The sequence below is a fragment of the Kryptolebias marmoratus genome, linkage group LG2, assembly GCF_001649575.2.
Source record: "Kryptolebias marmoratus isolate JLee-2015 linkage group LG2, ASM164957v2, whole genome shotgun sequence".
Lineage (NCBI taxonomy): Eukaryota > Metazoa > Chordata > Actinopteri > Cyprinodontiformes > Rivulidae > Kryptolebias > Kryptolebias marmoratus.
The window spans coordinates 6,343,333-6,368,414 of NC_051431.1; the positions used below are offsets into that span (position 1 = coordinate 6,343,333).

The 25,082-nt window shown below is 38.6% G+C and overlaps 1 protein-coding gene across 3 annotated transcripts; it reads left to right on the forward strand.

Moving 5' to 3' along the window:
* Positions 1-557: 557 nt before the first annotated feature.
* LOC108235937 (protein sel-1 homolog 3) lies at positions 558-8,515 on the forward strand. 3 transcript variants are annotated; one of them, XM_017416277.3, is made up of 23 exons: positions 558-716; positions 809-1,283; positions 1,435-1,561; positions 1,653-1,774; positions 2,832-2,947; positions 3,037-3,098; positions 3,188-3,320; positions 3,395-3,530; positions 3,631-3,768; positions 3,909-4,114; positions 4,200-4,379; positions 4,709-4,828; positions 5,425-5,565; positions 5,670-5,732; positions 5,824-5,997; positions 6,091-6,218; positions 6,306-6,389; positions 6,462-6,552; positions 6,657-6,744; positions 6,818-6,927; positions 7,008-7,135; positions 7,233-7,335; positions 7,520-8,515. In XM_017416277.3, exons 1-23 carry the CDS (start codon positions 663-665, stop codon positions 7,613-7,615), a joined length of 3,075 nt encoding a protein of 1,024 aa, XP_017271766.3. In that variant the 5' UTR covers positions 558-662; the 3' UTR covers positions 7,616-8,515. The 3 variants fall into 3 exon arrangements, 2 of the variants coding, with proteins under 2 accessions (XP_017271766.3, XP_037835846.1); XR_005234115.1 differs by lacking the exons at positions 6,818-6,927; positions 7,520-8,515; XM_037979918.1 differs by lacking the exons at positions 2,832-2,947; positions 3,037-3,098; positions 3,188-3,320; positions 3,395-3,530; positions 3,631-3,768.
* The last annotated feature ends 16,567 nt before the right edge of the window (positions 8,516-25,082 follow it).

Here is a 25,082-nt window from a genome sequence, read left to right on the forward strand (position 1 = left end):
CTTTCCTTTTGCACGACAGCTGTAAATTGGTAATGCCATCTGAATGAGTGCGTGAGTGTGTGTGTGTGTGTGTGTGTCAGCTCCCAGTATACAGCACTGTAATGTTGATGCATGTCAACTGTCATAACAAAACCTATATTGGGTTAAAAGAATGGATCAGCTTAAGCTCTAAATTCCTATTCCTAATTTTTTTTTCTTCTCATTTTGAGCCTATATTTAAGAATACATGCAGTATATTTGTACAGAAAATCTATAATTTTGCATCTGTGGTGGTCTAGACTTTGATGGCACTCCTGCATGATAGCAATAAACTATTTTGAATGAAAGACGCAGAATTTGATTTGGTTTTTTTGAATGTGTAGAACAGAATGATTTTCTTTAAGGAAAATAAAAATGTTGTCTTTCCTTTTCGGTGCAACATTGCAATGAACCTTGTGATACAATCATGAGCAGGTTCTGGGCAACAGGTCGATGGCGCCGGTGTTTCTGCGTATCTCCTCCTCTATCTCCACTGTATGTGTGGGAAATGGGTGGAGCTGTGAGCTGTTAAATATTTACCTGGGATTCGGCGTAGCTGAGGTGGAACAGGATTTGATCCGGATCTGGAGGCTCTTTGTTCCACTGCACGCAGCTTGAGCATCTTTAATAAAAAACTGCAGAACATGGATTTTAACAGATTGTACAAATACCTCTGCCAGTTATGCCTCAGCATGCAGGTAGGAGCTTGTTTACCTTCATCATCACCTCTGACACTCATCCCTTCTGCTTTTTTTCAGCTTAGTGACTGTTTGCTTGTCTTCTGTCTCAGATTGTTTGGGGTTTAGATGAGGTGACGCTCCTGAATCCTCCAGATGAGACTCTGCCAGACTATCTGTTAAAAGTACTCTACTCGTGTGATGAACCTGCTGCAGTACGTCTGGACTGTGTTGTATCTTTTGAAACGGGCACGGTCTCCACTTTCCTCCTCGGAGAGTGGAGTTGTGTCCCCGGTGAGGCGATAATCAGGACGGTTCAGCTCAATCTGCCAGATTGGTTGGTGTACCAAGCGGACGGCGTAGTTCCTGACTCTGATTGGGTGCTGAGTTGTATCCTTCGAGCTTTGGTCAGACACGACGGATTGAATGATGCTGAGAAGTTCATCACTGCTCAGGATGTGGCAGCTTTGCAACCTAAGCCTTTCTTTAGTCGACCTATCAAACCACATCGCCTCTGTAGTTCCTGGAGCCGACAGATGTTACAGTTAACCCAACAGTCTTTAAATCGACAATGTCCCTTTGAGCAAGGTAAGGTTGGAAAAAAACTAAAACTGGACGTATGAAGCAGCTTTTGTCAGCAAAAGCCTCAGACAGCAGTGCATATTAAAGATCTCAGAACAGATCATTTGTTTTAGATGATTATTGACGCGTTTCAATTAAAAGTCTTCACATCTTTCAGAAACGGTTCATTTGCTGTCCACAATTTATGCTTCAACTGGAGAAATCTTTGGCATCACAAAGACACTGGGTCCCTACAGGAATAAACTTCTGGAGTTCTTCCGCCTTAAAGCTGTCACTTTTCCATGGTAGGAGGAGAAAAATTCCAGTAGAGCTTTCTGTTCTTGATGCAAATGTTCTACAGGCTCAGCTGAGAGTTTGTAACTGTATTTCTTCTAGGTGTAGGATTTCCATTTGGATATTTGTGGCCAGCCATTGCAGGGAGAGCTTGTGTGGTGTGTTTCATCATATAGATTCCCATAATGAATATGTCACACCATCACTTTTCCTCAAAAACTCAGGTAAATCAATATTTTTTTTTCCTTTAACCTTTTTTATCTTCTTACCATTAGGCTGTACTGAGTTACTGAACCCATTTTTTAGACCATTATCAGTCTTTGTATTAAAAAAACCGGAAGAGAGGCATTCTGACTTCATCTTAATTGCATGTTTTAGACATTTGAGAATTACTAGAGTAGTCAGTGTCTTCTCCCCCCTTTTTTTCCTGAATACAAGATTTCACTTTCTCAGAAGTTCATGTAATTGCAGCTGGAGGTTTGGCATTCTATTGCCTGAAATAGTACTTCACAGACAAAGCTTCAGAAAAAAAAGACGTGTCCTCAAAATACCAACATCTCAACATCAGTTCAAGTCACCCATGCCCTGAAGACTTATAACTCATTTAGCATATTTTGAACACCCTTGATGCCATCCTATATGCAGAAACCAAATCCATTTAAAAAAAGTGGACTCTGGTGTCCACAGAACGCGTGTCCACAGTTTTTCTGTCCTTCTAACAGGAGCTTGTGTCTGAAGGACTCTGAGGCATTTCTTTGCTGTGTTGATTTATGTTTTCCTCCTTGGAGAAACAGTTTTATGTTTCATTTCTGGATGCAGCTGCAGATCGCGTTGAGTGACGAAGGTTTATGTGGCTACACTGATCATGGTGACACGATGGTTTATCATTCAGTGACACCTGAGGGCTCGAAGGTCTCTTAAATCCAAGAGTGATTTCTGTTTTGACCTTTCCTCACTTTTCACAGACCTGCTGAGTGTTTTCACAGTGATATAATACAGATAATGAAATGCATATATATTTGTACCCTCTCACATCGCAGCTTAATCTACTGATTATAAAATCTTTCTAAACTTTTTTTCTTTTCCTCTTCTAACTTTAGAATGAAAATTTATGCAGTTTTTTAAACAAGTAAATGAAATTGAGCCAAACAAACATTGAATTTACTTTCTTTGACTTGATGTGTTAAAAGTTCAAACGAACAAAAAGAAAACTTGCACTGAAGGAGTTCCTATCGTTTGTGGGATCAGTGTTCAGCCTCACATTTAATTCGTAAAATTTAGGTCAGCTTCACATCCAGATAAGTGGGGAGGCTGAGGAGACGTCTGCGTTTCTCTCCACGTTCACGGTGCCTTTAAGTGAGTGGTGCCAACTCAGTTTAACATTACAAGGAAGAACGGTGAGTGACGTCTTGTTGACCAAGCATATCGTTCAATGTTTTCCTAATGGGAACAATGAAAATAAAGACTTCACTGTTACCACCTTTAGGTCACTATTTCCATGATGCGTGCGAATAAAAATCAAGGAAGAGTTGTGTTTACAGAACACGTGTAAGCCTACTTTTATTACAATAACAATAACTATATTATTAATTGTTTTGGTCTTTTTTTTAAAGTTCTGATTCAAACATGTTTTCTAGGTTGAGGCATACTGCCATGTTTGATGACACAGAAGGATATTTTGTAATTGGTGGAGGGAAGTATGTAAAAGGTGTGGAAGGTTATTTTGGGCCTGTGGTGTACCAGCGCAACAAAGCATCACCTCACAGCATGGTAAACTCTTACAGCGCAGTTACTGAAATAGTCCACTGTTCAGGTTACTTAATTTGATGATTCTTGTTCTGCAGCCTGCAGATGTTATTCCAGATGTTATTGAGACTGTGAACCTGACTGGATGGCTTCAGGCCTGTCAGGAGTTTGTTTTAGAGCTGACAGACAAGATGAGTGGCTTTTCACTCCAGGCAAAACAAGGAAGAGAGTCTGGTAATGGCATACTATGTCCACTAGGTGGTGGTAAAGTTACTAAATATGGAAAAAAAAAACTTGTGAAGCAACAAGAATGAGGCTGTTTTGTTTATTTCAGAGACATGCTTTGATGCTTTTCATGAGTGGGCTGTAAAGGAGAGACCAGCATCATATCTGCAGTGCAAACAGTGGGAGGAGACCGCCCCTCACAGAAAACTAGCTGTTAAACTGGCCAAGTTACTGGCTTTCAAATATGGTAATAAATTATTCACCAAAGAAATAGACATTTTGATTGAACAGCTCAAGTTTGGAATGCTTTTCTGGTTCATTGTTTGGTGTCTGTGTATTGTTAAAGCTAATTGGGTCACTGAAATAAGCTCAGATGCTGCCTTGCAGGAGGAAGAGCTGTGAGCCTGACAGCTGTGGGCAGAGCTCTGTACTCCTTATCACTTCATAAACTGAGCAGAGCAAAAAACCATGCAGCGGTCAGCAAAATATTACCACTGCTGCTCCAAGCTGGCTGCCTGGCTGATAACCGAGCTCTTCACATGACATCTGTGCTCTACAGCTCTGGCCTGGGAGTCCAGAAACAGCCCGTCAAGGTGAGTTTTAACATTGAGTCAGCCTTAACTGTATCAAGCCTGAGTTTAACGTGTTTGCTTTCACATGCCTCTGGGTGTGGCGCAGGCTTGGCTCTTAGCCCTGGTGGCCGCTCAAAAGGATGATCGGTTGGCACTTCTACACCTTGGGCACTTGCATCATCAGGGGGTAGATGGTTTCCCCGCGGACCCCGATCTGGCCTACGCCTATTATGCAAATATTGCCAAACAGACAATTTTAGACCGCCAGGATCCCACACCGCAGCAGGTATGCATGTGTTTGGTCACTGTGCTGTGACCTGTTTATGACAATAATCACACTGCAGAGGATGGGAGGAAACTCTTACGTCTAATCAACACATTTCTTTTAGTCTGTCTTTTTTGACCTATCACATGGGCTGAGATGCAACTGTTGTCTGCTGTTTGTGGCAACCGTTTTCAATTTGTTTTCTTTTGACATCTTCCTCTGTAATATTAAAACCGATACAATGATATTTTGCCAGTGCTTTATGTTTAAATCATAGCAGAGTACAGCTTTTTGTTGCTGTTTGGATTCGCATATGTGTCAGCTTTAACATGTGACTTTTTGAACTTGAGACGTTTGTAGAGGCTGTGTATTTGAATGATGATGAAACACTGAAGCAGCAGACCAGTGAAGACCACCACATCTTCCAGTGGTTAAAACTACAGGCAAGCCGGGGAGCAGCTGAGGCTGAGGTACCTACGTTTAGTCTTTCCATGGCCGTCTGACATGTCTTATAAAACGTGCCAAAATTCCTCCATGAATTTAGTTTCACTGTCTTGCTTCTCTTCATGTACAGTAAAAGCTGTTCTGACTCAGGGCTGCTGAGATCAGGGACCCTCTGTGTGTCACTTCATCTTCTGCAGGACCTCTTGTTCTTTTTGTCATTAAAACATTCTATTATGCATCTAAGGGACATCGTGTCTCTTCACATTGTGTTGTTCATCTGGTGTAAGAATCCTGGATGACATCCTTCTCCAAACCCCCTTTCTTTTGGACATTTTGTTTAGTCATATAATGTATATATATGGTGCAAAGTCAATCTGATGGAAAAGAATGCATGTAAATCAAAAGGTTTTCAGTTCCATGATATACACACATAAATCCATTCTACAACCAATTTGTGTAAATTATAAAACCTTTATAAAGGTGTCTATATTTTTTTTATCGTATTAAATTTTCCCTCCCTTCTTTCTAAAATTATAATAAAATACATTCTGTAGATACACAAGAAGGTTAACATATTTGAACATCTGTTCTTCAGTGAAAAATCGAGCAAATCTATTTTCAGCAAGCCATTGCCCGCATGCTGTTCTGGGGTCAGCAAGGATTGTCTCCCAACATCCAGGAGGCTGTGAAGCACTACAGGAGGGGAGCTGTGCAGCTGGAAGACCCGGCATCAATGTATGACTATGGAATAATACTTCTGCTGGTCAGATTTCAACTATTACGATCATCATATCCTACTAAATATCTCCTGGTTCTAACATGTAGTCAGTTTGCTCTGATGAAGCAGTATTGCTTGTTTCTCTGTAGGGACAGGGTGTTGAGCAGGACGTTCAGAAAGGTGTCACATTCCTGAAGAAAGCTATGGAACAGGTTTGAAGGCTTAAATGTGGAATTTTTTTTTGTAATAAAATATCAAGACCGTAACCAAAAAACATACAGCCACCCATCATACATTTCACAGGGATTTGTTCCTGCCTTCAATGCCCTGGCCTGGTATTATGAGCAGTATGAGCAGAACTACGAGCAGGCAGTGCAGCTGTGGGAGAAGGCGGATCTCCTCGAGTCTCCTGATGCTGCTTTGAATCTTGGTGTCATTTACTTACAGGGTCTGTATCCAAGAAAACCTGCCAACCAGGTAAACTCGGCTGTGCAAACATTCTCCGGCAGGATTCTAAAACACCCGGCTTTAAACCGGTCATTTGGAAATATATATTACTCTCTCCACCAGTACGTGGCGTACAATTACTACTTGAAGTCTGCAAACAGAGGGCACATCAGAGGAGGGGTTCTGCTCGCTGACATGTGGACCACAGGGATACCTGGCTTTGTGGAGAGGCGCCCATCGGACGCTGTCTTGTTAGAAACACGTCCTTTCATTGTTTTTTTTCACTTCATGTACATATTTCCTCCTCTCTGAGCTGCTGTCTGTCTCACTGGCTGCAGGTGGGTGAAGTGGGCTGCTGACCACAATGGATATTTGGGCAGCGTCTTACGGAAAGCGCTGGATTCTTATCTCAAGGGTGACATGTGAGTTTACGTTTTCATTATCAGCTGAAGAGGTCGTAGTTACAACTAAATGGTGTTTGATCTCTCGTACAGCTTCAGCTCACTGTTGTTTTACACGATGGCAGCTGAATCTGGGTACGCGCCTGCACAGTTTAATGCAGCTTATCTTTGTGAACAAAACACAGTGAGTTATTTCAATAAAAGTCTGTTATACTGCACAGTATCTCCTCAGCATGTTATGGTTCAGACCCTGTTGGAATTAGTCTTTGACTCATTTTGTTCCTGTAGGGAAGTTTTCTGGATCCTGCTTATGCAACAAACTGTATGTGGAGATATTACAACCTCACAATCCAAAGTCAAAACTTTGACACTTATGGTAAGACACTAACCCTAATTTCAATCATTTCAAAACCTTTTACTGTAGACATTTATTTTCATTATTTTTCCAGCCTGTATTAAAATGGGTGACCTGCTGTATGAGGGCTCTGATGGCAAACAGAAAGACTCATTTTCTGCAGCACAGATGTACAAACTGGCAGCACTAAGAAACAATCCACAGGTCCACTCTTGCTGCGTATTCCTATTTAAGGCTTGTATTTATTCATCTTACTCACGTTACTCATACTCCTCATTTTAAAGGGATGGTACAACCTCGGCCTGCTTGCTGAAGAGGGCTACAAGCTGCCGCTCTCTGTACTGACTGAACTCGGCCTGGCAGAGTTGTACCTTGCAGAAAAATATGTGCTTCTCAGTTCTTTGTACAAAAAGTGAGTTCACGGGAGTCCATTATGTCTGCACAACACTTATAAAAGGGAGTCACATTGTTTGAATTATTGAAAATCTGAAAATCTTTTCTTCTTAAAGATGCAGAGACTCAGACGACACAGATTCATACTTGCCTTGCAGCCTGGCTCTTTTTAATGTATTTCTTCAATCATTTGACAAGCAGTACATTGCTGCTGATAAGGTGGGTGTGACATGCAAATGTAAAAATAAAAATAACAGGAAAATAGTAATGTGAATGCTAGATCAGCATCTCAGTGGTCACATAATGATGCAGTATTAGTATGAGACAGCATCCAAAAAATAGTCCTATCAGTAGAGTTTCCCAGCCATTTGATATTTTAACACTCTTCATGTTCTTTTCCCAGCTCTTCACTGCTGTTGCCGTGGTTGCAGGTCCAACAGTGTTTCTAATTGCTCTTGGTGCGTTCAGGAGACGCATCTTTTCTTATAATAACAACTAAGACTCTTGACTGAAGTCCAATACCAAAGTAAACTTTCAGTATAACCCCACAGATAACGTGCTGGGTGCGATAGGATCATTATCAATTACAAACCTGACTCTTCAAATTAAATGTTGGACATGATATTATTGATCTTTTACATTTTGATTAATTGAATGCTGATAAGTGAATGTTGTCATTTAAATATTTGCTCTCTTTATTAAAGAATAAAGAGAAGGAAAATGTGTTTAAGCTCAGATTTTCTCTGGAAGAAGAGTTCACACGCTGCACATGGTCATGGGCTCACAGTGATGACATCAGAGAAAGGACATGCATATGATGAGACACTACATTTTTCTAACACTTCCTGTTTTTCTCTTTTAATGGGCAGATTATTTCAGAGAAAATGTTTCTAAATGACCTCAAACGTCTTTATTTGGATGTTAAATGGAAGTGAAGGAACTAAAATCAAACTAATTTAAACTGCAGTTGTGCAGCTCCTAACAATCAATGTTATTAATCCATTTTCTTCCTCTTTTTTACATTTCTTCTTCTTTGTGTGCCCCCCGTCTTCCTTTCCCTCTGTTTTAAAACACCCATTTGTGCAGGGAAATAAAACTAACAACATTTTCGTATTTTTGAATCTAATATTAAAAGCTCTGAGGACAAACACCTCTTGCAGCCTGAAACATCTGTAGCACCTGCAGCAGAAACACCACACAGAGGTACAGAGTATAGGCTGAGGTGCTTGTTTCAGGGAGTTGGATATAATGTAGATCAATAACCCTGTTGTTGTTTTTTTTTTTTGTTAGAAAAAATGTGAGCCTTCCCTGCAGTATGACTTGCAGTGTGAAGCAATAAAGTCATATAATTTTGTGTTTTGTCAATGCATTGAATAAAAAATAGCTATTGTTTAGAGTATAACTGCAGCAGTTCATTTATGTCTTCAATTTTAAACTGCACTAAAAGAAAGTAACGGTTTTAATTGTGACACTCTGACTTTACCACTATTAGACATTGCACTGTGAACATTACAGTGTTTAATAGGTTTAGTCTTAATAGCAATTAATATGAAATTATACAGTGTTGTTATAGCAGAAAATGGTGTATTCACAGATTAATGTGATGTAATGACTGCTCATCAAACAAACTGCAAGTTTGCATGGTGTTGTTTTCTAATTACGGTTGCAGCAAATTGTTTTTGATTAATGTGTCTAATTATGAAATGGTGCCAAATAGTTAATTTTATTTTTCTTGGTGTCAAGATGTCAAGTGCAGACACATGGTGGACTATTGATTTCCCTCTTTCAACCTTGTGTGGGATGTTGAGGTGAATGATTGCACTTAGTATATTGTGTAAATGAGGTATTAAAGTAGTTTGCCTACATTTTACTTTAACTACTGTCTTAATGAAGACAGCATTAGCCACAAACCTGCAGTTGTGTCTGTACACACAGTTTTAGACTAGGGACAAATATTCAAGCTCAAGCTGTTTATGACTTGTCTTTCTGCAACAATAACACCCTTCAACTAATAAGGGTTATTTGTTTCCACCATTAAATCGCATTTACACAACTTGTAAAATTGCAGAAAATGTTATGAGTTATTGCCACTGGGTGCAGTGTTCTTATTTATTCTTATTCATTTAGAACTTCTTGGTCACTAGTTCTCTTTTATTTTATTTGTTATTTAGTAGGAAGTAGTAATAGTATGTTACTTTGGTTGGTGACTTTAACTTTTAATAGATAAGAACTTGTAATTTTATCTGCATTATTTTCCAGCAGACAATCATCTCCAGAAACTCTGGTTCTGATGTGTGCAGTTAGTCAGTGGACAGGTCCACATGGTCACAATCACTGATTATCAAGTAAATGCTTGTCAGCAGAGAAACTCTCAAAACCTCTTTGCTAATCAAATCTACAGTAAGTGTCATGCACTGCAACAAAATATTGTGCATGTGGACATGCGTAGTGTAATACCCTGGCGTTTATCAGCTGATCTCATTTGTTTAAAAAAAATCATGCAGAAGATTACGCTGATGTGAAGTGCCAGTTTTCTGGATTTTATTGTCCACAACCCTCTTAAAATGATTAGTGCTCAGTTAGATAATGTAGTTGCTAAGTGGATATCAGTGTATAGATAGAAACATAATTTAACATATAAAAGTTAGGCCCTATGGTTTGGTTTTCCATGTTTAAATTTAGAACAAATTATTTATAAATCCAGACAATTTGAGTTAATGAACATTTACTTCAACCCTAGTATGACAATTTGTTTTGTTTGTTTGATACTATACTCTACATTTCTTTCCTAACATAACTGCTTTGCTCCTGGGTCACAATATACCTGCAGTCTCTTTATAAAGTCATGGCAGTTTTTTCCTCTTAAAATCCTTTTTTTTTAGCACTTTCAAACATGATCATTCATTGTGCTTACTTCAGGATCACCCAGTTGTGTCGGCAAATTCGAACTCTTGCTATGCACATCACAATTGTTTCTTTCTGTAAATCTTTGTAAATGATTTTGATCTGGGAATATGAGCTCATCTCACTGCTGCATTCATTCTTAATTGCACTGGTTAAGAGCGTCATCAAACTGTCTGAATTGGAAAATTTGCTGTCTGCTGCTGCTGCTGTGCAATCACATAAAACTGCCATGTAACTCTAATTCATCTGTTTATGGTAAATCTGCCAAGTGACAATCTCTGATTAAACAATCAGTATGAATGATGAGCAAGTAATTTCCTAGATACACTGAACAAGCCTGGGCGCAGCACTGGACTCACTTCAGCTGCTCGTAATGTGCCAAAAGACAACTCTGCCTTATCAGCAGCCGTGGAAGCCTGCCAGCCACCTTGCTGATAGATTTTTTTATTACTGAGAATAAATGGATATTGAATCTGCGCGTAATGCTGTGAGTGTGGGAAAGTACACTTTGACAGCCAAGCTGATCGTTTAGGGTGCAGTGTTTTACATTCACACAACGAGAAGTGTCCAAAACTGCAAGAAAAGGACTATGAGAGACCTCTGCGGAGACACGGGCCATATTTCTGCATGCCATTTGTTACTGCACGTGGTTGGTCCAGGACCTATAAGCAAGAATTCAGAATGGAAGTGTAACGTGTTGGAAGATCCAAAGAGGAATTAGGAAGTTTTGCTAAAAAAAGTATTTTTAATTTGTCATTAGAGCCGTTGTTTTAATTGACACGATCCAAAGTCATCTAATTCTGTCTTTATTTGGTTAACCTCGAGCTAACTGAGCGTCTTTTAGCAGCCTCTATTCAGTACAGAGAAAAGAGCTGTTATTTTCAAAGAACACTGATGTAAAAAACCCTGAATTTGGAAGGATTTTCTCTTCATCCAATAACATCAGATATGAATAACATATGAAGCATAGAGTCAAGAAGAATGTACTCTCCCCTCTATGAAGTAGCAAGCATTGGAGAGGAGACATTCAGTGTTTTTTATTATTTGCATAATCATTGTAATAAAACACACGGCCAACAAAAAATACCTGTCAGTTACATGTTCCAATAGTTTCACTTGTATAAAAAAAATTGATGTTCTGTTAAGAAATAACGGTATCTTCTAAAGTCCCCAGTCCAGATGTAAACACCTGGAGATAAAAGCTAAAGTGTTGCTGTCTTGTCTCTTAGGTTTCCAGTCTACAGCTAAAGTAATTAACCTCATTGTTCCAATACTTGTAGAAGGGAGTGTATTTTTGTGAAGCACTAGATGGCAGTATTGTTTTGTTCAGACCAAGTCATTTACCTACTATACATGCTGGATGCATTTATAGGTCAAAAGACAAATGACTTTATTAATTTCTTAAATAATTGATAAAGCGAGAGGCTTTTGTAATGGCTTCATTGATTAATAACTTTCCTGTCATGCTTTTAATTTGCATTAACTTGTCCATTTTATTTGCGAGGTAGTTTAGATTTGATCTGTTCCAAATTTTAAAAAAATAAATAAATAAATCTAAGATTCTCAATCATTCGGGACATTTAAATGCCTGAGTAGAAAACAAATGGGCTTTCTTTCTTGTTTCCTGAACAAAAGAAAAAAAAAATCAAGCTCTTAAGAGTTTGAAAGCAAAATATCTATAAAGTAGCGGCTATATTATTTTTAGAGGGCGGGCGATTGTTTTTCCTTCCAGAACTTTGTCTTTGCAGAGTCTTCTGTTTTTTAATGAAAGTGTGAAGTCCAAGTCATCAAAGATTCATTAGCCTAAACAAGGCTGATGTAGTCAACTGTAAAAATCCCACAACACAGCAGGTTGTAGCTCCATTACAGCACAAATGACTTCCCAAAACCATTTTGGGAAAACCGCCATTTAGTGACTTCATTTAGGATGCCTGGTTGCTCTTGTCCTATTTTGATACAACTTAATGTGTCTGATCCAAAAGACCCAAGTGGAGAGGGGTTTTTTTTGGGACAGCGTTTGTGTTCGAGGACTCTGCATTTCTTCGCATTTCGCAGCGTATCAGGTCATGAAATATTACAGAGAGCCATAAAAGCCCCAGCAGATCTATTGCCCTGTGCAGAGCAGGCCGAGTCTCCGTGGACCGTGTCACAGTCTCTGACTTCCTCCACACAGTGAGGACCATTAAGTTGAACTATCAGGCTTTATCTTTCCCCACTAACTGTATGTATAAAACAACAAAACAAAAATGCTTTGCTATTATAATTTGTAGCCAGAAAAAAACAGCATTATTAGAAGGTTGTGCCACAAAAAAATCTCTGTGGCTTGTTCATAACAAGGAGTAAATTTTTTATTATGGCCCCACTGTGACTTGTAGGGGGGGAAATAGTGTTTAGATTTCATGGGAGGTGTTTACACTTTTTAAAGGAAGTCAGTTTTATGATTTGAATTTAGTGCCTAGCAGAGTTTATTGCACTGTAAGGCCTTTCCTCATTGGCTTCATGTTTCATAAGTGCGCCTACATCCATCTTTTAATTTATTTTAATTTAAGCCTATTTAGGTTTCATTATAGAAAAAGTGGGACCAAGCATTTTTTTTTTTTTTTGCTATTGGATTCATTTCAGGAAAAAGAAATCTCATCAACAACTCTGCTTAGCTCTGTTCAATCTCTTCACTTGAATCGTCACATATCTTGTGCGTTCACTGCACGGATGAGCTGCAGTATCCCTTTCTTTCGCTCTCCGGTGAAGTTGGGGCGATAATGTTTTTGCCCATGTTGGTTTGTCTGTTTGTCCATGTCTGTGCTCTTGTCTGTTTGAATAGCAAAATATCTCGTGAATCACTGAACAGATTTTAATGAAACTTTCAGAAAGTATTCACTGGGTTGACCTCCACAGCTGAAGTCAGCCTGATTCAAGATGGCCACCACAGCAAAGCTATCTTAGCAAACGTGAAATGATTAAAACTCAGTCAGTTTCACAGAGATTCAGCTAAAACTTTGTATACTAGTAGCTGAGACTCATCCCCAACTTTTACTCTGAGCACTAACTTGTAAAACTTTGACATTAACTGGTGGAAACAACTCTGTCTGTTAGCAAAATATCTTATGAACCATTGAATGAATTTAAATGACTATATGTGATTATCTATGATTGTCTTTTAAAGTTAACCCAGTTAACTCAATTTAAGAAGCTAAATAAATTAGGCTACAAATAAATGACTACACCTCTGGGAATTTGACAGATATTGAGCTAAAATTTAGAGTGACAGTAGCTGAGAGTCATTCCCAACACATGCTATGAGTGCTGACAGATCCCATGAAATCATATGAAATTGTGCATATTGTTACTGTTTTTAAGGTTTAACCAAAACAGCTACAACATCTTTTAACATCAAAAAGCATGAGTCTAAAACGCTGGCATGAAAAGTGGCCGGCAATGTTTTCCTTCAAGGAATACTAGGCCTTTAATTACTAAGTGCCTTTCTTCAGAAATCCTTTACAGTCTGTGTCACATTTTCTTTAAAATGCCCACATTGTGGTTTGTATTAACAATGCGATGGTATATAGCTAAAGGTCATGCACACTACCCTCACAAGAAAAAAAGAAAACAAATGAATAGTCTGCGAGGGAAATAAACACTTAGAGCTGTAATGAAATGTGTCACTGAGACTGCACTGTACCTGCCTTGAGGGAAGAATTAAACCTGCACAGCGAAGGTCTGCTGAACCTTGTCATCCTATGCAATGACCCCTGCGATGTCTACTCTTTTTAATGCCCCTTCTGCCTTGATAGAAACCCAGATTTAATTCTCACTCTCAGATCCTGTGGCTGTAATAGCTGTGCGCTCAAGAATATTACTGCATGCCCTTGGAGAGACATTAATCAAAGAGAAATGTTTTTTTTAAGTTAAGTGCTTGTGTTTGCACCACCTGATGCTATGTATATATGTTTTTGTGCTTACTAATGTGATTATATTTTTAGCTTTGCTGCTGGAGGAAGGAGTCTTTATGTCCTCCAAGTGTTCAAGTTTTTTTGTCCTCTGAGTGTGATAGAGGCGTGGCTGTGACTCGCCTCCTGCTCCGGTGGCAGCACTTACGCTGTTCTTCAAAGTGACATCTCTGGGAGGGACCTTTCGCCATATGCATCACCGTCTCATCAAGTGTTGCAGTGTGCCCAGATTAATGGGGCTGAGAGCTGATTATGCAGGGCTGTACATCATGTCTGACTGCTGCCTGCTGCTCTTCCTGCCTGTCAACGATCCACCCGACTACCTTCCATCCGTTTCATAGAGAGAAAAGGAAAAGGTGACACCATTGCTAAAGACTCCTGAAGTTTTCCAACAGACTTGTGCAATTTGTTAGTTTGATGAAACATCCACATTGTCCTGAGTTCTTTACTTACTTGCAGTGTCACCTGTCTCACTCTTTGCCTTTCTTCATTTGCACAAACGCATCACTCATATAAATTAAAGGCATTCCTTGAAAGAATGTACATCGCCCAGTGGCTACTAAGTTATAGCTATTTTAGTGTTGATTAAGTTCAATTAGCTGCAGCGACCATCTTGAATTGGACTGACTCCAAAAGTGAATCAGTTGTAGATGTGCATCCAGTGTTTACCTCAATAAAATCCATCCAACTTTATTGGCCTTTTGGCTTCAGCGGTGGGTGATAATGAAAGATGCTGAAACAGTGTTCGTGGGGCAGTCATCTGTACATGTTAATGAACAGATATTGAAAATAAATGTGTAAAAATTTCATTGTGCATGGTTAGGCTGGCCGGTTATGTCCAGAATCATCCTCAGAATTGTTTTGGCCAACAAGTGGATCACAATCATTTAGTTATCAAATTGTGACATCCAGCATTTCCAACATAAAACAAAACAACAGTCATGAGTTCTGTACCTTGTGAAACTCAAGTCGTAATCAAATTCCTTTTCATTTTAAAACAATCAAATGCTGATGTGACTAAAAAGTCTAAAAGTAATAAGACAACAATCTGGCATTTCTACTCCAAAGATCCTAACTGCTGAGTTGGACTACCTGTGTGTGTAAATTACCTCTGTTGCAGCCTCCTGTAAGCCCGGCCCGTGTGGGGGATGGATTAATCTTCCCAGCACATTATTTAATGTGTTCCCTTGCCTGATAACAGCCAATAAATTGTGCTTGTCACTGTGGCCGTGTAGCCGCTCTCCGTAGCTTTAGAATTACTAACAACGCATCACATTTCTGAACATAACGTTGTAAGAAGCTGTTAAAAACAAGTCATAACTTGGGGTGGGAATATTAGAGGGGAATACGAGGGGTGTATTTCTGACGGTGTGTGTAAATAAAAAGCACCTTCTTACACTGATTGCTTTAAACTGCTGTAGCAACAAAACCTCCCGATGCTGTTCATTCAGACCAAACAGCATGACAGCATTTCAGAATCAGAGGCATGACGATATGCTAAACCCCTAACTAAACATTTGTCTCGTCTCGTCAGACCTATTTTCTTCTTGTGTGTATCTATTGTTGCTTTCCCAAGGTATTTATACAGCTGATTTATTTTAATTGTCCTTTTTGTTCACTTTTTTATAGAACTTTTAAAACCTTTGGTAATAATGTCTTTTCCTTAAAATATGCTGTTTTCTTTTTGTATTTGTTCTGTCCAGAGCTTTGGGTTCTGTTTGTTGCTTGCACGTGCTAAATAATCTCACCGAGAACCAAACTATTTTCTGAAACAGGATATTACAGATGGTATACTGTCTCCTGTATACAATGGTCTTGACAGATTGATGTGCAAGAAGAATGTTCAGCTGATGACAGCTACGAACAGTTCAGGGAGCAGGGAGGCTCAGTCTGTTGCTTTGAAATTCATGTTCATATAGAATATATCACATCTGAAAACAGAAACAGCGAAATGAATACAGACATTAGATACTTTGCATGGATACGCAACATTTTCAATTATTCGTGTTAAAACTCTGTGAACATCATTGAACTTACTGAAGACTTTTTGCTTTGTGAAACTATTTTCTTCATACCTTGACAGTTTATTTTTCCGCATGGTTTAGTTTTTTCCATGTCACAGTTTTATCAAAAATCTGCTGTCTGAGTTTTATTTCTTATGGCTGTGAGGACATATTCAGTAAGGTGTGAAAATTAGTTCCCAGTTTAACCATTAGGGGGCGCTTTCACACTTGCCATCAAACGTGCTCAGCACAAGCCCCCTTTACAGTCTTTTGCCTTGCATTTTTATTCATGTCTTCCTAGATAGCCTTTGTTTTAATCTCCACCTTAAAAGGTCATGCGCAGTATATGTTCATTACTTTTGTTTGTTTTGTCACATGAGTTGTAAATGGTTTGCTGGGTTCAGACATCAATGATTTGTTTGCTTCATCACAGAGTCACTGATTTTATTTCATTTTTTTTTTCCTGAACAAGACCATCAGCATCAGTTGTCAATTGATCTCCTCCACGTCTCCCACTTCATCCTCACTCTTGTCATTCTTGTCGCTTTGTTTTCACTCGCTCACTTCTCACTCCACCCGTGCTTCCTGCGCCGACCACCACCCACTCCTTCTTTTCACCCTAGCTTTGTTCGTGCAGTTCCCTCCCCAGAGGTGAAGAGCTGAGTCCTATAATTATCCAAGTGTCAGTGAAATGAATCATTGGGCGACTGATTGAGCCGCGTGATTGGAAACATCTATCCTGAGTAGTTTGACTGAGTGTTCTCAGCCCTCTGCTTCATCCTTCTACTGATGCCCAGGGCTGGTATGTGTGCATGCTCCGTGCCACTGCTGGGGAAGACAGGGTGTGGTCTGCAAATTCTGTGTGCTGCTGAAACCATGACAACAAATAGGACAATGGAGAAATCAGGGAAGTTCTCATAAAATCTAGATTAGTGTTTGTGTATTGTTGCTTTAATAAATTGCGAACAAATTCTTTTTTTTTGTCTTCTTTAATTTGAAATTGCAATTCAAACTTCCAGTTTTAAAGATTGCTTTAGAGGCTTTGGCACACCACTGTGCTTCTGCAATTTATGACCTTATTAAAGCTTGAATCTTTGCGCAGTGTTATTGGAGGATGAGTGAGAGAGATGCACTCACTCGCAAAAAGCGTACAAAAAAAATGTATTTCGCTTAAGACCACACAATCTAAGAGTCAAACAGTGCAAGTGTGCAACTAAAAGCAGATTTGTGCATTATTTAGGAGCGTGTCCAAATAAAACGTATGACGACATTCAGCAAGCAGATTTTATTTTGGACCTATGATGTAAACATTTAAAGATTGTGCATGTATGTGGCACTTAAGACAATTTCCATTAAATACACACACACACCTAAACAGACAGTTTGGACTTGAACCAGTTGGACAAAGAACTGCATTATTTGTAGGAAGTTCAACTTTTGTGCATGTTTTCCTGAAACCCGGCATGCACGGGTGCAGAAGTGGACTGCAGCTCTAATACACCTTGGTCATACTATTTTAAGTTATACAAGTTTGTATAAAAAAATTGCTCTTAAAAGATTTGTGGAGGAGCAAAATAGTCACTCTCCTGGTCTAAAGGAGAAGGTGAACAGTGAGGCCAGAGGTCCTTTAAACCACAAGTTGGTTGTCTTTGCAGTCACATGCATGAAGCTACCGCCATGAAAACTGTTATCAGCTTCTTTAACCTAAGAAGCCTTCTTGAACCAGCTGCACACGGAGAACAGAGAAAAAAAATCAGCAATGTTTGTGCTGGAGTAAAGAAGACCAGAGCGAAGGGATTCAAACACACCTGCCTTCAATCAGAACCAGCGGCTACTGCTGCTGTGAAGTGTCTCCACCAACGTGCACTACTCTCACTCAAACCTCGCTCTGTTTCACCCTAAAACTTTCCTCTCAGATTTACTACAGCTTGAATAAATGTTGTTTTTTTTCCTCTTTTCCCTGCAGTTACTCTTCTCCTTTAAGATAACCTTCTTCTGTGAGCTCAGGAATCGTCTTTTGAATGTTTTCAGTGCGCTTGTCTAACTTCTCTTCGGATGATGACCCGTTAGAAGGTTTCAGCTGCGAGTAAACACAGCTGTATACTCCAAATTAAATTCAAACATGACGGTGATGGATAGCCAGCATCAACTTTTTTTTGTTCTGCTTTGCGCACCTGCGTTGGCTGTTTGCATGCAAAAATAAAAATTATTCCCAAAGGAAAAGTTGGTACAATATATTTTATTTGGGCAGAATTAGCATTTACAGCAAAAAAGTTGAGACGAAGTTTAGAATTAAACTTTATCACCTTTAAAATGTGAATTGTGAACATGCTTGTTTTAGAAAACCAAGCAAGAGAAGGACCTCAAAGTTATGTTTTCTTGATATAGCCTTTGGACACTTCTTTTTCTTGAAATATGAACTTTATGTCCAGCAAAATCCCTTCCTGTAAACATGTTAACTGTGCACACATGTGATCACAGCTGCAGTCTTTAAAAAAGCTTCTGTGTTCATGCGATCAACATAGCTCTCCCTATCCAGTAAACCACTGAGCTCCTCGTGGTGTCCCACAACTGGGAGAGATATACATTTCTCTGTAACACTCACAGTCCTGCTTCCATCCCTGTTCTCCCGACCATCCTCACTGTGTTCGCAGATATCAGACAAACACCAGGAATGGTGCAAATCCCCCACTACACAAAAACTGAGAACTTTGTTGTTGTTGTCTTTTTCTGAGCTCTTGTGCCAATAAGAGTTGTTGTATTTCTCCAACTCACAAGCAGCATCTTTAAAGTGGCTCGAAGCGCAGTCACCACAGAGAACAGCAATGAGTGATTTTTTTTTTTTTTCTCCGTCGTACAACAAATCTTACTGTCTGAACGACACGAGCGCATGACTGCGCACAAACGCAGAAATATTTTGACTTTATCTCCTTTTTACACGCCGCTGAACGACAAAAATGACAGGAAGAAAAACATGCAGCAGTCATTAAATACCAGAAGACTGTTTGCTAAAGGCAGGTGACTTGTTATCAGCAAATGTTTTCACAACTTGACAATCTCCTCAGTCTCTACAGGGGCTGCTCTCCCTGCTCTGCAAGATGAGCAGAGCAGATCATTCTGAACTCGCCTGATGATTTCCCCGGAGAAATAAGTGGCTTGACTGTTTACATGATTGACTGCTTTAAGTTTCTGGGGACCTAGTCACCTTCAGATATAATAATTCAGCCATCTTTGGAACCTCACTTTATTCCTACACTGTCCCAATTTGCTCTGTACATACCCCGACTCAAAATATTGTCACTTCTTTTTTTAACATTAGTTATCAGCCGCTGACAAAACAAGAGTGATAATGGTTTTGCCCATTGCCCATGTCTTTGTGTGTGTGTTTGTTTGTCTGTACCATTAGGAAAATAACTCATGAACCACTGAATGGATTTTAATGAAAGTTTCAGGAACTAATTATTGGATGAACATCTACAGATGAACATCAAGATGGCCGCCACATTGCCAAAGCAATCTTAGCAAACCAAGACAAAAATGACAATACCTCAGTCAATTTCACAGATATTGGGCTAAAATTTAGTGTGGTAGTAGCTGAGGCTGATGCCCAACTTATACACTGAGTGCTAACTAATCGCACAAAATCTGAGTTTAAATCTTTATCGTCAAGTATTAGAATCATCCATTTCCAGTGAGATAGCAGGTGCCTATCTCCTGCAGTCATACTTTGAGCACATCTTTATAAAAAAAAATGTCTTTCTTTAAAAACTTGGCATTAATTATTATGTTAACCTTGTTTGTCTGTTAGCGAGATATTTCATCAACCACTCGACTGATTTCAATGAAACATAAGAAAGTTGTCATTGGGTTCAAATCTACAACTGATTAACTTTTGTAATCAACTCAGTTCAAGATGGCTGCCACAGCTAGACAACCTTAGCAAACACAAAAATGACTGTACCTCAGTGAATTTTACAAATATTGATCTAAAATTTGGTGTAGTAGGAGCTGAAAGTCATTTGTAACACATACTGTAACTGCAACTAGATTATGTGAAATGTGGCAATATAGCGTGAGATTGTACATAGTGTTATCTTCAAGGGTTGACCAAAACAGCTATATGTTTATCATTTCTCAACATGAAATGATCATAGTTTAAAACTAATATGCATTTAAGGTCGTCTGTTATAAGATTTCCCTGTAATTGCAGATTCATCTTCAGCTGCTGACACCTGGTGATCTATAAGGGTGAGAAGCTATCTAATGATTGAATTCCTATAAGGTATAACCAATCTGTTGTTGGTCGATAAACCAACCTGGTGCCACCTGCGTCAGCGAGAGTTTAAATATGCGGTAAGTTGATGAAAAAGTGTTACCTTTCTTTTATCGTCCTTTAAATGGAACACCTTCAAGAAATGCTAGTCTTTTCATTTTCAATGTGTTCAGTTAGTATTACACGTCAAGTTAAAATTGATACCTTTTTTTTTTTTTTTTGGACTTGGTCACTTCTAACTTTTCTATAAACTACAATGAAATAGATATTTACTGAGAATGACCTTGTTCAAAACTGAAAAATGGCCTGATACACCCTTGAATAAGCTCAATCCTGTGGCTGATGGTAAATTTCTTGTGCTTGTTGCATCAAAAGAAAGTTATTTAAGGACCCTTTGGAGATGCAAGCCTGCAGTAAAGCTTGAGTCATATTTGTGCTCAGCAGTGAAGCTAAAACTCGACACTTAAAGCTTTGGTTTTCTCTCTCTGAGCTCTGTGCGCCTGCTGCTTTGATGCCGACTCTGTGCTCTCAGAGACGAAGAGAGATGGAGGGACAAACAGAGTGCGACAACAGCCCCTGACTGGCTTTAGACATGGGACTTTATGCTGAGGAGAGGATGAGTGCTGTGACAAAGTCAATAGGACAGAGGGGGAATGAGGCTGCATGGGTTTGATTGTTTAATTAGACTTCACTTCATGCCATGCCAAACCAACCGGCCAAATAAAAAGAAGAGGATTGGGACAAAAGTCTCATTCTTGGCAAGAAATCATTGTCACAGATTGTGATGGGCTCATGAGATTCTGGTAAATTGCTGATAGTGTTGTCATTGTAGAGTTTATACTTCTGTTCAAAGCCAAGATTCCACATGCAAACAATTAATTTTACTTTTTATTTGTTTATTTTAATCCTGCCATCAGAGTTATTCAGTGTGACATTGAACATTTTAGCAACTGTGCTAAGTCACAGAAATGCCACTACCATTATCTCACTTCTAATGCAAATATTAAGTCTTTTAGATCAACTTACTCTATGTCACTTAAGGGCAGGACATCTTAGTCTAGCGGCCTTTTCACTGGTTTTTGCACACAAATTTCTAATTTAAGGACACATTAACTATTGATGTGAGAGAAAAAAAATTGTGCAGATTTTGTTTCTTACGTTATGATTTTTTTTTACTAATCTTCATGACCTTGCAGTGAGAGTGAGTGCCTTTATGTTACCATGAATAATCGTCCATAAATATCCAATCTAATTACTGTGCAAATATTCAGCACACCTGATTTCCATCGGTATTAATTGGAGAGTGATTCTTGATGATCTTGAGGAGCTGACACCCAAGTTCTCTTTGACGTCTGTTTACTGTTACCCTTGGCAAACCACTGCATCTGTATGGAGCAGTTTCCTCTGACAGCTGCAGTAGCTCACTAGCAGCCTGAGAGAGATTATGACTGTTCAGTTGATATACCTGACTTTTGTCACAGCTGCCACCTCCACCCACACACATTTCAACACAATTTCAGCCAGCCAGTGCAGGCAGAAGATAAATGATTGAACTCTCAAAAATATTCAAGTCCTTCTGGTGTCTTTTATACATTCAGAATTTTTCATTTGCAGTATCCCCCCCTCCCCCCCATCAGCTGGATTCAGCAAACTTTTATACCTCTTTTCATCATATGTTCATTTTTAAAAAAAGGATGGAAAATGTTAATATCTGCTCTCATTTTAATTATGACTTTTGCTTCTGTTCAGTCTTTCATGCAATATTTCTGTGTGCAAAAAGGACCACACATATTACATTTTTCATATGGATTCCACTCTGAAACAAACAAAAGATATTGCTTGTTTTTTTTTATGTTGTTGTTGTTTTTTTAAGTTTAATGCATTCCTTCTTGAATATAAGTGCTTATGAGGTTAGATATGATCTGAGATATGTGTCACAGAGTGTAATATCTCCTCTGTTGCCATTGCTTGACTAGCCATGGTCTGAGATTGGGACAGAATGCCTGCAAGGATTAAGGCTCACCAGGCAGTTTGAGTGTGACAGCGTGAGAAAATTGGTACAGATTTATTGAATTTTCAATAGGAAAATAGAAAAAAGAGAAACTAATAAAACACCATGGGCTATTTTTCTATGAGTCTGTGTTTATGACTTTTTGTCTCTTCAATAAGAACTGAGTAAAATGTGTTTGTGCATTTGTCTGTAGGCTATGTTGTAATTATCAACCCCTATTGCTTTGCTAAGAAGGGGCAGAGAGAGCCAGTTCCACCACATTCAAAATGACTTTGAGACTGCTTTTATTCCTCTGTCGTACTGACAAAGATATATTTAGTCTTCTTTTCATTTGAGTTTCTTCAGTGCTGTGTGATTTACATGCACTGTGCTTCAGGAAGAAGATACTGAAGTAAAACAATGAGCTCAAGCTCCTTGGGTGTATTTGAATACTTTTAAAGCGTATGCAGGTGGGGGCTGTTCATAAGTGTGTAGTTGTGTGTTTTAGGCTCGAAAACAGGATTAGGGTAATTTTTTTTGTTGTTTTTTGTGTCCTGCAAGTAGAAATATGAATTACATATTTACATAATCTAACAAACAGCATTTGCACAGCATCTCCTGAGAAATAGTATCAACTTTTGTTATCAGCACAAGAGTTGATAGAACACATGATGAAGAATTTTCTAAGAACAAATCACACTGCTTTAAACATTTTTATCAGCATGTTAAATGCAGTCTGGGTGTGTAAAACTTACCAGTGTTGGTTAGGATCAGCTGGAAGTAGGTCTTTTTTACATGTATTAAGTCAACAAATGGCTAATGTTTATAATAAAGTACTTTTTGATCTTAAGAAAACATCACTTGGGCGAGGCTCCAATTATTGGCAACGAAACCGATGTTTGAGCGGTTCTGCTGTTATTTAATAACGTGATCCATCAGATTCCACTTAAAAGCCACTGAGATGAAAGTAATATGTTTTATTGCTGAAAAATGAGTTTGCCAAATGAAAAGCACCAGATGAGATATTGAGACATGACAGTGATGCATTCATTTACCCTCTGAAAAAAATGGAAAGCAGTAACTGTCTGAAGGGTGGATGAGAAAGCCCAGTGTGTTGCAGCTACAAAAAGCACAAAACACAAGCAAATTAAAAATCTATTCCAGCTTGCTAGAATATATTTTTAGCGTACTCCTGTTTGTCTGACAGCTTGGCAGACGTACAAGATGGTGTTTACCAGACGTGGGGCAGGAACCAACATTAAGGCGATTAAGTTTAAGTGATTATTCTCTCAGGTATTTACTATTTTCTTTTTTTATTTTGTGTGGTTGAAGCCTTCCCAGTAGTTTTTTTTCTTTCTGTGCCATATTTACTTTCCTCTGTCCATTTTTCCATACAAAAGGGTTGTTAACTGATTGCTCCACACTTGTGTTTCATGTGTTCAAAATAATTGCAGTGGTTGTGTGCAGAGACAAAAGTGTAAAAAAAAAAGTTACAATTTGGACCTGTTAAACCAGAAATTCAAAACACTCTTTTGCTATTACTAGCTTTTTCTGTCATACATATTTTACCCTACAAAAAGAAACTTAAAAAATAGCAAAGCCACTTCTTTTACATTTTCTTTTCTCTTTTAATTGTGACAACCCTTTTAACCAAAAGAACAATCCTTTGAATGCCAAACATTAGACTTTACTTGAAGTGGTGTGAAGTCAAAAATAAATACTCGTAAAATAGGAACAAATGTGCTGCATAGTGACTTTAATCTAATTCATCTCACCATATTATCTTGAGGAAACTATTAAACCTCAAAGATTGGCACAAACACATTTGTCAGGCAGCTGAAATAAGCAATGGTTTATATTTGTGTTTGCATGACATGAAAACATTAATTTTCACCAGCAAACCTGACAGAACAAGGCTCCTAGAGGCGACTTAATACAAAATTATCACATTTTCACCTCTGATCAATATTGGTCAGTGACAGTGCCCCCCCATCTTTCATCATGTTGTCTGGAGAGAATGATATGTGGCTCTTTCCTGCTAAAGGAGCCTCTCAACGACTTGGAGATGGAAATGGCATTTTTAACAAGCGGCCTGGGAAGCTATTGATTATAGTGCCATTTCTGGAGGCTGCAGTTTTCATGCCTCGAGAGTCATTCCAGACTGATACGCCTGTTGGTTCAGAACAGAAGAGGGCAAGGTGGTAGGATATGTTGTATATTTTTGATCATTTAGTATGATTTGTTGTCTTTGTTTTTGTGTGTGTCCTTCATGATGTTATTATCTGTTTGTCTAACATATTGAAGAACGTGTACTGCATGTTCCGAAAGTTGTTCTAGTATTTTTCTCACACTTACGAAATTCTAAAAAATATAAATAACTGACAGTCTTGTCACATATTTTATTTTTCACAATTGTTTTCACTTGATGGGCACAATATTCATAATAATAAATTCAGACTGTAATGTCTAACATGACTTTTTGTGAAAAAAAAAAAAAATTAGAATAACTTATTAAAAAGGCAGTCAGAAAATTTAAATAATAATAAAAAAGACAGTTTGTGCTGTCATTTATGTGCGGGAGCAGATCTAACAATATACATCTTTGAGTGGCAACATTGTGGAGGTTTTTGTCATAATTAGGCAGTATAATCAATCAAAAATCTCTTTTATATAAAAAAAAGATTTTTGATTGATGTGAGCATTGACATGTATGAATTTTGCCCCATTTTATTTTTCATCACAGCTTGAAATGATGACTTCTGGTTTGTTTTTCTCACATTAACTGCTCAGTCAGTAGCAAGGAGGTCTTTGTGCAGGGCAATAATTATGTTATTTAATAGGTAACATTG